This window comes from Pollachius pollachius, assembly GCF_949987615.1.
Source record: "Pollachius pollachius genome assembly, chromosome: 18".
In the NCBI taxonomy this organism is placed as follows: Eukaryota; Metazoa; Chordata; class Actinopteri; order Gadiformes; family Gadidae; genus Pollachius; species Pollachius pollachius.
Window position 1 is genome coordinate 4,309,084 of NC_136951.1, and position 13,926 is coordinate 4,323,009.

Consider the following 13,926-nt stretch of genomic DNA (forward strand, 5'->3'; position numbering starts at 1 on the left):
ACCAATCAACCGCAGAGGTGAGGACTGGGGCACCACATGGGAGGGGGCAGCCCCGAGCAGAAGGAACAATGAGTGGAGAAGAGCGAGGAGATATGAGTGAGTGGAGAAGAGAGGAGATACGAGTGAGTGGAGAAGAGAGAGGAGATACGAGTGAGTGGAGAAGAGAGAGGAGGTACGAGTGAGGGGAGAAGACGAGTAGTTATGGGGTTGCAGGAGAAGAGGAACCGTTACCGTGTGGGCCAATAAGCCATGGAGAAATAAAATGATAAATAAATGAAAGACCGAAGGAGAAATAGAAGAGGTTAACCACAGTAAGGAAGGGAGATGATAACAGACAACGCCTCACTTGAGCCATTAAGTGCTTTTATTTTGAAGGAAGACTGATCATACATTTCATCCCATGATATTTGGGTCTCTTAAATATAAAAAGATACAGGTCTGAACAGCATGAGGTGGATGACCTATGAAAGGATTAATAAATACATTAAAAAAAAAATGAAGAGCTATGTGAATTAGCAAGCTCTTAGCTGGCAGATGCCCCGGCTTAATGTAAACTCAAAGAAATACAAAAACTTTAGCATCCTTTACAGAAAGGACAGCTCACAGTTAATGCATTAGGATGTCCGGAAACAAAACGTCTTCAAATACGACACGCATTTGTGAACTTTACACTAAAACCAAACAAACCCTGCCAAAGACAAGCCAAACGATCGGTACTAGGGGCATGTTCACCTGTGGAAGACCACTGGATATCAGGAAACAACGGAGTACCTTTAATCTGTGCTCCCCAATTAAGAATTGGATGATATGAACAATGCCAGCCCAGATACCCCCGTGGTGGTTTGGAGGAGCCTTAGTACAGAACACTTCAGCCCAGAGCACAGGGTCAGGATCCACTTCAGGGACGTTTCCGTTCCTCTCTGGACATTTTGTTGAAGTACACATGCATGGAAAAGCAAAGATCCAGCCGTTGAGCTTGTAAAAAGGCACATAATCAAGGCTTTAGAGATCAGCACACACAATGTCGTTCAGCTCATCCTCAGGAAAGGAAGGGAATACATCTGAGAAGAGGGACACACATCTGAGAACAGTGACCCACAGCCCAGTAGTGGATCCAGGGCAACCAAATGTAACATTAAGCAGAAAGCCAAGACATTCATTCCCAGGATGTAACCGGTCATGTTCGGTTTACCTTGAACTCAAGAGGGAGGTGGAGATAAAAAGCAAATACCACAAAAAAAAAAAAAGTACTGCATTGTGCCTTAATAGTGAACAAATCTGCTCCCCAGGAAACCTTACAAGATATAACAGAGATTGAGAGATATATATATATCTCTATACATTTTCATATATATAGATATAGATACATCAACATATAGATAGACAGATCTGTCTCTATACCTGATTCACCTGCATTCCACCATCACAAGGCCATGGTCAGTGGATCCATTTAGTGTACGTGTCACTTCACTCTAGTCATGACTTCAGTGGAACATGTTAGTGTAGCTAAACTTGTTCTAGCCAAGCTAACATTGGAAAGATAATCCCATTTGAAATCTGGTTTAAAACCCAGTGTTGGCATGACAGGAGTCTAGATGGAGTCAGATCTCCCGTTAGGGTGGGATAAGGTAGCATGAACCACGTAGTGGGTGGGATGGCGACTAGCATGAAAAAAAAAGCAGATCGAAGCACCAGAGAAATTAACGATATTCAAGATTTTGCTGACTATTGGAAGAATTACCAACACTGCCGCTGGTTTCTGATTAGTGAACTGCACCCGGCACAACTGATCTAAAAGGACTCATCTAGTGAGCCACCCTTAAATTACTACTGAGGTGACCATGGTTATCGCTCAACTCCAACAGAAGACACTGAACTCCAGAGTAAATCCTGTAAGTGATGAAGCGAAGAGATTTGTGCACAGAGTTCTACACTCTGCTCCTGAAGGAAAATTAAACTACCAATAAAAATTCTAATACTAAATGTTTCTGCGTCAGATGTGCTGTCTCAGAGTTAAACCTAACCTTACGTATTAATATGAAGCACTTCAATTGCGATTGAAGTGAAATTAGTTTCCTTTTTCTCCTCCAATTAGAAGGAAGGGATTAGAGATAGGGCGTGATATCAGAAGCTGACCAATGTGGTGGGGACTTAGCGAGAAGCAGGCTGGAAACAACATCAATGGCGTCCTAATATTTATCAGCAGGGGCCGACAGGGTTTCCTACACGAATGTTCAGGGGCAGAGTGTGTGAGACGAATAAATAACCAATAAATAACAACTTCCTGTCGTCTGCACTCTTTTGTGACTCTTGTATACCAGATTAGTATGCTGTTTTTTCCATCCTGGAAGTGTGTGTGTGTTGTGTTCTGTGGTGTGTTGTATCGTATGTGGTGTGTGTGTCCGTCCTATGCGTAATGTATACTATATTATGCAGCAGGTCACTATCGCTATGCCGTCTTATGGATCCCCTGTGTGGTACTACAGGCGGTCATAAGGTGGGTGGTGCTGGTGGGGACGGTCAGGCTTTCTGGGCAGAGAAGAAGGCCTTGGCCTCTCCGCAGGTGGGGTTGATGCAGAGGGGACACCTGAGGGTGAGCTGGCGGGAGCAGGGCTGATCGGAGATCAGATGGCACTGGACCAGCTCCGCTAGTGCCTGGAGAGAGAGAGAGAGAGACACCCGTCATCACCCGGCAGCCACTGGTTGGTGACTCAGAACCAGCATGTCAGAGACCCTCCTCAAGCAGAGGCTCCCCATCCCACCCTGTTCAGAGGGTCAGAGGGTGGGCTTGTCTTACGGCATTTCTCGGAGCCACGCCCCCTTTTTGTCTTCATCTCTCAGAATTCTGAGAGTAGATCGAGAGCAGTGACACTCTCAACAAAATGGTGAAGAGATTCATTTTCTTTGTATTTGTACCACGTTGGTCATTTTAATGTCGATTTTAAATGCTCTTACACACTTGATTACTTTGCTACTTTATTCCGGTCACCAATTTATGCATTGCAGGGTCTTGCTCTGCGTGCAATACAATGTAAAGTTGCGTTGTTTGTTTTTGAGCTGGTTTGCTAAAAAGTCTAATGTAGCTAACGATAAACAATGACTATCCAATTTGATGCAATCATGACATCCTATCCAATCATGACACAATCACTAAGTCGAACGAGAACGCTATAAATACTCTGAGAACGGAAATGACTTCAAAAATGCAACTCGGAAAGCTGGCGTCCGAGGATTCAGGATCACACCATGAGACCCCCTTATGAAGTCTGGACATATACACTGGGACATCTATAGAACTTTATACAGGGGCATCTATAGAACTATATACAGGGATATCTTTATAACAATAAAGAGATATATGGGCCAAATATATTGAGAAATCCATTGAACTTTATACAACAGTTAGTTCCGACCAAGTAATTTGATTAGACAAGAGGCATTCCATGAATCACAGCCGTGCTGATGTTCAGTACAATAGCACTCCCTCTCGTGTGATATTGCTTAAATATACAAAATGCAGTGTATGTATGTAATGTATGTGTACGTACACACCTTCATGAACAGAGGATTCCCGTTCAGAGACTCAGCTCGTCTAATATTCTCCACCCCACACTGGAGAGCATAAGAAACAAGCAAAGAATGAAAAACAGACAGTACACATACCTGTGGTGTTCCATTTAGTCTATATGTATATAGTAGGGGTGTAACAGTACACAAAAGTCACGGTTCGGTAAGTACCTCGGTTTTTAAGTCACGGTACGGTACGGTTCATAGTTAAGGGGAACATTTTTAAAAACTGCTTGTTTGTCAACAACGGAGAATGGCCGTAGATCAGCAGCAATGAAAACACCAATAAACTTGGTTATGGCATTTCCATTTCTGAAATCCCAGACAGGGGTTGTTGAAATAGTGTCGTGAGCTGGGTTTGCACAGCTCGTTTTTTCTTTTCCACAGCAAAAGTGATAGTAACACCTGGATGGTCCCTTTTCAAATGCCCGTGCTAGGGATGTGCATTTCTGGCAAAAATACCATTCGATATTCGCTGAGAAGTATTCGAATAATATTCGAAAATCGCTCAATCAAGAACCCCCCACGCACGCACGCACCTCGGATACACGCACACACAATGACACAGGGAGAGGCTTTTATGATTTGTGTGAAATCAATCTGTTTATTTCAACAACTGCGCCGTCAAAATTCAACATCGAAATTATTTCAACGTGGGCTTAGGTAGATAGACCTACATGCGCCAAAAACTGATCGCTATTTATTTATTTAATTATTTATTTATTTTACTGAACACAGCCTGAATGACGGTGTACTAGACACGTCAAAAATATCACTTCACACGGTGTGTCTTTTTACAACTTATTTGTTACCAGCATTCGTAGTGTTGATCAGCAGAGAAATAGTCCGCCAAAGACGTTGACGTCGCTTAGCAACCGAGGACGCTATTCACCACCGGAAGTTGTGAAGACCCATGCAAGTCAACGGAGCGCTCAGCAGCATTGAGAAGAGCCGTGTAATAAATAGCGATAGTCACATTCATTATTCGATATTCTACGTGACTCCAACTATTCAACTATTCGACGATCGTTGCCCGCTGTGTACGCCACATTTACGTACCGCGGTACACCTCTGTAACCGCTCCGAAGTGCCTGTACCGTGATGGTTCGGTACAAATACGTGTACCGTTACACCCCTAGTATATAGTGTATTACAGTCAGACCCTAGAAGGCCCATTTTGAGCTTTCCTTGGTTATACTTATATCTAGCAAGACCAGTGACTTGTTTTCATGATTGAACGAGTGAGTAAGTAATGAGTGAGTGAGTTAGTGAGTGAGTGATTAATGAATGAGTGAGTGAGATTGAGTGAGTGACTAGTGAGTGAGTGCTTGAGTGAGTAGTGAGTGAGTGAGTAATCAGTGAGTGAGTGAGGAGTGAGTGAGTAATGAGTGAGTGAGTGAGTGAGTAATGAGTGAATGAGTGAGTGAGCAATGAGTAAGTGAGTTAGTGAGTAATGAGTGAGTGAGTAATGAGTGAGTGAGTGAGTGAGTGAGTGAGGAGTGAGTAATGAGTGAACGAGTGAGTGAGTGAGTGAGTAATGAGTGAATGAGTGAGTAATGAGTGAACGAGTGATTGAGTGAGTGAGTGAGTGAGTGAGGAGTGAGTGAGTGAGTGAGTGAGTGGTCCTACCTCCTCCCCCAGGACCTGTGAGTACTCTATGTCCAGCTCGTGGAGCGTCTCGATGTGGTCCGAGGTGAAGGCGATGGGGACCAGCAGCAGGTTCTTCTTCCCCCGCTCACACAGACCCTTGATCACGTCGTCTGTCTGGGGCCCCAGCCACGCCATGGGCCCCACCTGGGGAGCGCCGGGAACACCCCCTCAGTAAGTACACACATACACAGCCGACACAAGAGGCCCCGACACAACACAGCTGCACAGGGAGCTGACAGATTGGTATTGTGTTTTCTATTGTTGTCTATCTTTATTTAATGTGATTATATTTATTTTTATTTATATTTGTACCTAATATTACTTCAGCCGCTTTGGCAATGTTAAGAGAGAGGATAGGGAGTGTGTATTCAGATTGATAGTCAGGTTCTTAGGATTAATAGAGACACGTTGCCCCCTTGTGGCCAGTCTCTATATAACAATAAAATTAGGGCAACTGGTTCGATTGCCTCCTCTTTCGTGTGTGTGGTGTGTGCGGTGTGTGCGGTGTGTTGTGTGTGCAGACCTTGGACTGCCACACGAGCCTGTAGGGGTTACAATGGTCCAGTGCCTCCATGACTCTCTGGACCGTGGCCCCCACCTCCTGGGGATAGGGGTCCCCGCGGTTCACCACCTACACCACCACCACGCAGAGGAGGGACAACAGGGAAGTGCATTTGTAAATGGGCGTGGTGCTACCTGTGGCGAAGTGTAATGATTGGTCCAACTTGAGGCAACGCTATGGTGAATATCATTAGTCCTCATTTCAGAGATCAGAAGCCAAATTCAAAAGTCATGATGTATGAAAATGGAGTGGAGTCTACGCAGGACTCATGATGGGGAGAGAGTGGAGTCTACACAGGACTCATGATGGTAGAGAGTGGGGTCTACACAGGACTCATGATGGGGATAGAGTGGAGTCTACACAGGACTCATGATGGTAGAGAGTGGGGTCTACACAGGACTCATGATGGTAGAGAGTGGGGTCTACACAGGACTCATGATGGTAGAGAGTGGGGTCTACACAGGACTCATGATGGTAGAGAGTGGGGTCTACACAGGACTCATGATGGTAGAGAGTGGGGTCTAAGCAGTACTCACGGCCATGGGGAGAGAGTGTGCGGAGAAGAGGATCACAACTTCATTCCTCTTATCTTCCGGAAACTTCAGCAGCTCGTTGCGGATGTGATCTGCAAAACACTGTCAAGAAAAGAACATTGAAATACCTCCTCACAATGTTATGACTTACTGCTTTATTTCAAATAACTTCATGAGGAGAAGGTTAAAAAAGAATTGACTTAGAAATGAGTTACTGAATGAGGATGGCTCTACAAGAGAATCCTCTGTTCATCGTGCTCAGGCCTCCTCACTGACAAACTGGTCAGTCTCCCACCACACCCTTACGCCTTGTTCACACTACATGCGTCCGTCGGCGGATGGCTGAGGGCGTGTCTGACGTATAGGGGACTAGTCTTTGTAGACGCATACTGCAGCCAATCAAATCGCCTCCCTCTACAGAGCCGATGTGTGGATATTAATACAAAAGAGGACACAAACAACAGGTGACTAAAAACAATCCTATTATTCCACATTTCTTTAAAAATATATAACGGCCAGATTTTTCCAGCTTCTTCCTGCTTGTTGTTGCGAAATGGATCCAGGAAACGCGGGGAGTGTATTTGCATAACCGCAATCTGATTGGCCGACGGATGCGGCGCTGCCTGAAAAATGGAACATTTCTCAACTTTTTGACGCAGGCCACGGAGCCGAATGGACGGACGGGCCCACAATGCATTTCGCGAGCGCCCCATGCAAGGTCAATGTTATCCGTCGACGGACGGAGGTAGTGTGAACAAGCCCTTACTCCTGCCTCAGCACTGTTCGGCACTACTGGATTGCCAGGGCTTTCTTTCATCTTTACTCTCGTTGTCCTGTGTAAGACTGCCTGAGTGAGAGTGTGTGTCTCACCTCCACCAGCAGAGGGTGGGTGGGCCAGCGGTCGATCACGCTCCAGCGCATCTTGGGACCCTCTCCCCGGTCCCTATAGTAACGGTAGATGGCGTTCAGGCTGCTTCCTGTTTGACACAAAAAAATAAAAACAAACTGATGCATAAAGTATACTAAATATAAAAACATATCTATGGAAATGTTTGCTACTTTGTGTGTGCATTGATAATGCACACACCTACATACATACATACAGCCATACATATATATATTTTTTTTTCTGTCTACTACTGGGTAGTGTTAAGTAGTGTGTATATATTACTGTAGTATTACTAGGGGTACTGGTAGTATAACCTGTAGTAGAGCAGCTGTACTGGGGGTACTGGTAGTATTACCTGTAGTAGAGCAGCTGTACTGGTATTATTACCTGTAGTAGAACAGCTGTACTAGGGGTTCTGGTAGTATTACCTGTAGTAGAGCAGCTGTACTGGTAGTACAACCTGTAGTAGAGCAGCTGTGCTGGGGGTACTGGTAGTATTACCTGTAGTAGAGCAGCTGTACTGGTAGTACAACCTGTACTAGAGCAGCTGTACTGGGGGTACTGGTAGTATTACCTGTAGTAGAGCAGCTGTACTGGGGGTACTGGTAGTATTACCTGTAGTAGAGCAGCTGTACTGGGGGTACTGGTAGTATTACCTGTAGTAGAGCAGCTGTACTGGGGGTACTGGTAGTATTACCTGTAGTAGAGCAGCTGTACTGGGGGTACTGGTAGTATTACCTGTAGTAGAGCAGCTGTACTGGGGGTACTGGTAGTATTACCTGTAGTAGAGCAGCTGTACTGGGGGTACTGGTAGTATTACCTGTAGTAGAGCAGCTGTACTGGGGGTACTGGGTGAAGGCGACCGCCCTCTCTATCCCGTCCTCCTCCATCTCTTCGATGGACTCCTCCGTCAGCGGGTGGACGTAGCGGAAGCCGATGTAGAACTTGTGAGGCGCTGGGAACAGAGAGGCCAGGTTAGTGCTTTGATCCAGGATCCTCATGTCCTGTCTCCCCCTGCCTCCTCCATCCCCCCCCCCCCCCCCCCCCCCATCCCCCCCCCCCCCCCCCCACACACACACACACATGTTCCAGGCTGTCCCAGTTCAACAGATGAGACATGTACCCAGAAGGCCTTCTGATGTTCACTTCAACAATGGTCGCAAATAGGCAGAGCGCACATGTATGGTACAGAGGCGTACAACTGAGTTGTAGCGAGGCGTACAACTGAGTTGTAGCAAAGTACACAACAGAGCGTGTGCTCTGGGCCATTTCCTTGTGATTCTTTTACGTGTCCATCTCCAATTCAGAGCTCAAGATAAGGAGCGCCAAACAGACGTACTACTCAAGGAGGGGCTCCAAACAGAGCAGGAGGGAGAAGGGATGGTCTCTGGGCGCAGCCTGAGCTAGGGAGAGAAGGGGTACTACATGGAGACCAGTTGGGGTGGTACACGTTATCAGGGAGGGTTGTGAGAACACACCCCAGCTCAACCCCCCTTATCTCCCAACACACACCAGCCCTTCTACTGGCTATCCCGACCCAGTGAATTGACAATACACAAGGTATGATATGGATTTGGAAACGCTTGACAGTTTCGTATTGATATCTTTGTGATCGTTTACCATGACATGCAGTGTTAATATATTACATTTATAACACTCAACTGTGATGATGAACACCTGACTTCATTAGGATAAATCCGTCTTTAAGAATAAGAGTTGATAAAGATCTTTCAGAAGAACATTTCTTCAACAGAGAGGCTGAGACCCAACGTACACCAGCTGGACTGATCTGATCGGTGGAGCAGCCTCTGTCTGTTCTGCCCCGATAGGGTAGGAACACACATGATCCGCTACTGAGGACTGCTTTAATAACCTTTAAAGAAGCCCAGTATATATAGGGTACGACTCAAACCCATGAGCAGATTGAGAGGTGACTAGATGTCTATATGCTATATTCACATGGTACCGGCCTCTGCTGTGATCCACGGACTACTCCAGACTAACAAACCTAGACCAAACACAAAATGAGGAGCAAACCGTGTTCAGCCTGACACAGGTTCAGTGTACATGGCAGGGATCAGAGCCGGGTCACGGCGGGAAGCGGCTCGGCGCCAGGTGTCCGCTATGTCAACGGACTGGGCCTCTCTCCTCACCCGTGTCGGGGGACATCTCGTCCAGGAGCCGCACCATGCCCTCCCCCTGCATGGAGGTCCAGTGCTTGATTGGGGAGCCTCCTCCGATGCGGCTGTACTGCTCCTGGATCTTTGGTGTCCGCCGTCTGGCGATCAGTGGCCCCAGCTGACTGTGAGGGGAACCATACCCGTTATTACTCTCCATCATTACCCTCCATCAGCTGACTGTGAGGGGAACCATACCCGTTATTACTCTCCATCATTACCCTCCATCAGCTCACTGTGAGGGGAACCATACCCGTTATTACTCTCCATCATTACCCTCCATCAGCTGACTGTGAGGGGAACCATACCCGTTATTACCCTCTATCATTACCCTCCATCAGCTCACTGTGAGGGGAACCATACCCGTTATTACCCTCTATCATTACCCTCCATCAGCTCACTGTGAGGGGAACCATACCCGTTATTACCCTCCATCAGCTCACTGTGAGGGGAACCATACCCGTTATTACCCTCCATCAGCTCACTGTGAGGGGAACCATACCCGTTATTACCCTCTATCATTACCCTCCATCAGCTGACTGTGAGGGGAACCATACCCGTTATTACTCTCCATCATTACCCTCCATCAGCTCACTGTGAGGGGAACCATACCCGTTATTACCCTCCATCAGCTCACTGTGAGGGGAACCATACCCGTTATTACCCTCTATCATTACCCTCCATCATTACCCTCCATCATTACCCTCTATCATTACCCTCCATCATTACCCTCTATCATTACCCTCCATCATTACCCTCTATCATTACCCTCCATCAGCTCACTGTGAGGGGAACCATACCCGTTATTACCCTCCATCATTACCCTCCATCAGCTCACTGTGAGGGGAACCATACCCGTTATTACCCTCTATCATTACCCTCCATCAGCTCACTGTGAGGGGAACCATACCCGTTATTACCCTCCATCAGCTCACTGTGAGGGGAACCATACCCGTTATTACCCTCCATCAGCTCACTGTGAGGGGAACCATACCCGTTATTACCCTCTATCATTACCCTCCATCATTACCCTCTATCATTACCCTCTATCAGCTCACTGTGAGGGGAACCATACCCGTTATTACCCTCTATCATTACCCTCCATCAGCTGACTGTGGAGGGGAACCATACCCGTTATTACCCTCTATCATTGCCCTCCATCATTACTCTCTATCATTACCCTCCATCAGCTCACTGTGGGGGTAATAGGGTTATTACCCTCCATCAGGAGGGAGAACCATACAGTCTATTACCCTCCATGGTTACATCACGTGTTCCCAACTCGCCTGGTCATACTGTGTGTTCAAATGAACATAGAGTGTAACACTGGGATCTTCCTTTACTTCAACGGGAACACGAGCAGTGTTGCCAGATTGGGATACATTTCCCGCCCAATCTGGCAAACACTGAACACGAGACAACTTGAAAGCTGATGAGTTCATTAAACAAGCATGGTTCAGGTCTAATACTCCAATACCATCGATCACGAGCCACGACCAATGGCGTTCGAGCTTACCTCTGTACAGGAAGCTTCATGAGGTCTGTGTCCTTGAAGAGGCGGAGCAGAAAGTCGTGGACGTCCTCTAGTTTCTCCGGCCCGCCCATGTTCAGCATCAGGATCCCCGTCTTGGGCTTCCTGAAACATTGCCTGGCACTTACTACTGACATGTGATCTACATGCTTTATGTTAGCCAGAAGTGTTACATATTAGCTGTATGACTATTCTCTGCTACGAATGTTAGCTACATGTAATGTATGTTAGCTACATTCTATGTGTGTGGTATGTATATATATGCTTTATGTAAGCCAAAAGTGGTGATAAAGTGTGATTTGTGTTAGCTATGTGATGAAATGACTATATTTGCCTGAAGTACTGCTACTTGGGTTTTTTCGGATACTAACTACACCTTCAAAACATATTACATTCCTCCAGTATAAGTGGAAAATACTGTAGAAGCACAGGATAACTTTAATATGAAACAGATCACTTGTTGAACGCTAGTCTCACTGAGCGGATATCTGCAGGCATCAGAGATCCAATCAAATACCTGCTGGCTCATTCTAGAACGCTCACTCACCGAGTCGATGAGAAATGTCAGAAAGAAAAGAAGCAGGAGTTGCAGATGTTTTGGTGTGTGTGTGTGTGTGTGTACCTGTTCTCCAGGGTCTTTATGGGAGAGGTTTGTGCCAGTGCAGCAGCAGTACAACGACTCCTCAGGAAAGCACACACGCTGGATACTAACAGACACACACATATGTTATCTATAGCATTTCAATAACATTGCAGGGCTGGGGGTTATATTCCCTGTGTAGATCAAAACAAAAAAACATTATATCATCATCATGAATCATTAAGTACATTTATGTAAAACTGATGTTACATCAGCACAGTCAAAGTTTATCAATGAACTCAATTTCATAATGCCAGCTGCAGTAACCCCCACGGCCACGGGGGGCGCGGGTTATGCAAGTTAAGAAATTGGAATTGTGTAACTAGGAAAGGTTCCTTCTTATACACCCTCCCACTTTAAACAACCCTAGCCGCCTCAAGCTTTGCAGTTCACGACATCTCTTCACGTCAACAAACAGCATTTACGTACGGGATAAACAGTGTTTAACGTTAACAGTCACACAATATCGTCACCTAGAGTAATGTTGCCAAGTTACATATGCGCTACAGCCAGACCCACTACATACGGCTCCAAACAGCGGAACCACCCCACCGACGCACGGAACACACAGCCCCTCTGGCGTGCAGTGGGAACGGGACTGCACGGACCAGGTGGGTCCTACAGTGTGTTACAGACCTACATGGCTAACAGCACACTTGACTTACGGTGAATGAGCCTCCGAGTGCCTCCAAGCACCGCCATCATGGTCCCTCCTCACCGCCCGGTCTGCTTAAGAGGAAGGTTTAACTCCGTCTGGACAGTCGCTACACTATGACCTCTTGGAGCTAGACGCACAAGTCCTTAAGCGTCAACCCCGCTCTGACAGACCGACTAACTGACAGTAAACCCCCAGTGTGTCGCCAACGTTTCCTCTGCGTCATAACGCGTAGTAGGCAGACCCCGCCCACTCCGACTACTGCCAAGCCCACTCCGACCATTGCCGCGCCCACTGTACCCTCTGTTCTATGGGGTCAGAACAGTATCATTAATAATGAATGCACAGAGAAGGATTCACAAATGTATTTTGTGATTTATATATAAATTACTCTCTTCTCACAAATACATTTCAATGCACACACACATGGATATTGGTATGTATAAATGTAAAATAAATCCATAAACAAAAATAAGTTTCACAAACACATTTCTGATCCACACACAAATGTGTCTTGTTTTAAATAAATGTAATATAAATCCATAAATATATGAATTAAAAAATATTTGCAATTTTCATCAAAATGTATTTGGATGTTGTTACATTTATATACAAACTTTTAAACTTGAATTTACAAGCCGCTTTTCATTTGTGAACTTGTAATTTGTGAGAACTGGTCTGTATTTATATGTGGATTTTTTAGACTCCTGACGCGGCTGGATTCACAAATGCATTTTTTTCAACAAGGAACTACCTGTAGCCAATCAGATGCCTCCCTCTTTTTCAGCCGATCACATGACTGCAGTGACTGGGTTTTTAGATTGTCGGTGCCGTTTACTACTTTAACGGCACCGACAATCCCAAACCCAGTCGAAACTAGATAGAAAAAGTGTTTAGTTCAAAACGTGTGGCAGCGTTTACTTCTTCGCCACCTAGAGATTGATATGTACGATCATCGGTACAGCTGCCCTACCGGACCGAGGGAACCGGGAGGCTCGGAGGCTGGACTTATTCTTCAGAGGTCGGGACTGCAGTCATGTGATTGGCTGAAAACGAGGGAGGCATCTGATTGGCTACAGTGAGTTTCTTGTTGAAAAAATGCATTTATGAATCCAGTCACGTCAGGAGTCTCACAAATCCACATATAAATACAGACCAGTTCACACACAAATGCAAACAAGTTCACAAATGAAAAGCGTCTTGTTAATTCAAGTTTAACAGTTTGTATATAAATGTAACAACATCCAAATACATTTTTTATATTACATTTATTGAAAACAAGACACATTTGTGTGTGGATCAGAAATGTGTATGTGAAACTTATTTTTGTTTATGGATTTATTTTACATTTATACGTACCGATATCCATTTGTGTGTGCATTGAAATGTATTGTGAGAAGAGTCATTTGTATATAAATCACAAAATACATTTGTGAATCCTTCTCTGTGCATTCATTATTAATAAAACTGTTCTGACCCCATACTGTTCGCCCATAGATAAAGTATCTGAAAGAACCGTTTGATGGTGGAGCGCATTTTGAATACTACCCTAAACTGAACAAACACACATTGAAAGAGTTAAGAGAACGACTTGATTAAATGTGTCCTTCTTTCTCCTGCAAATCAATGAGTCACACCACATTTTCATTAATGTACCCAGTGTTTCCTTGTTCCTGGCCCAGAACAGAAGGAGGAACTAGATTCTACTTTCTCCTTTGAGGA

General features: G+C 45.4%; 1 protein-coding gene across 1 annotated transcript; it reads right to left on the reverse strand.

The window, feature by feature from the left end:
- Positions 1–346: 346 nt before the first annotated feature.
- On the reverse strand, positions 347–12,395 carry fech (ferrochelatase). The gene is made up of 11 exons (XM_079755394.1): positions 12,215–12,395; positions 11,532–11,616; positions 10,895–11,014; positions 9,355–9,503; positions 8,022–8,156; positions 7,183–7,289; positions 6,316–6,414; positions 5,741–5,848; positions 5,197–5,361; positions 3,553–3,612; positions 347–2,655 (listed from the first exon to the last, which is right to left on the reverse strand). The coding sequence occupies exons 1-11, from the start codon at positions 12,252–12,254 to the stop codon at positions 2,521–2,523; spliced, it is 1,203 nt and encodes a 400-aa protein (XP_079611520.1). The 5' UTR covers positions 12,255–12,395; the 3' UTR covers positions 347–2,520.
- Between the last annotated feature and the right edge of the window lie 1,531 nt (positions 12,396–13,926).

Coding starts and splice junctions, on each gene's coding strand:
- fech (XM_079755394.1), bottom strand. CDS start 12,254: ATGATGGCGGTGCTTGGAGGCACTCGGAGGCTCATTCACC. Junction 7,290..8,021: donor GTACAGCTGCTCTACTACAG/GTAATACTACCA, acceptor TGTGTCAAACAG/GAAGCAGCCTGAACGCCATC. Junction 5,849..6,315: donor CACACTCTCTCCCCATGGCC/GTGAGTACTGCT, acceptor GTGGTGGTGTAG/GTGGTGAACCGCGGGGACCC.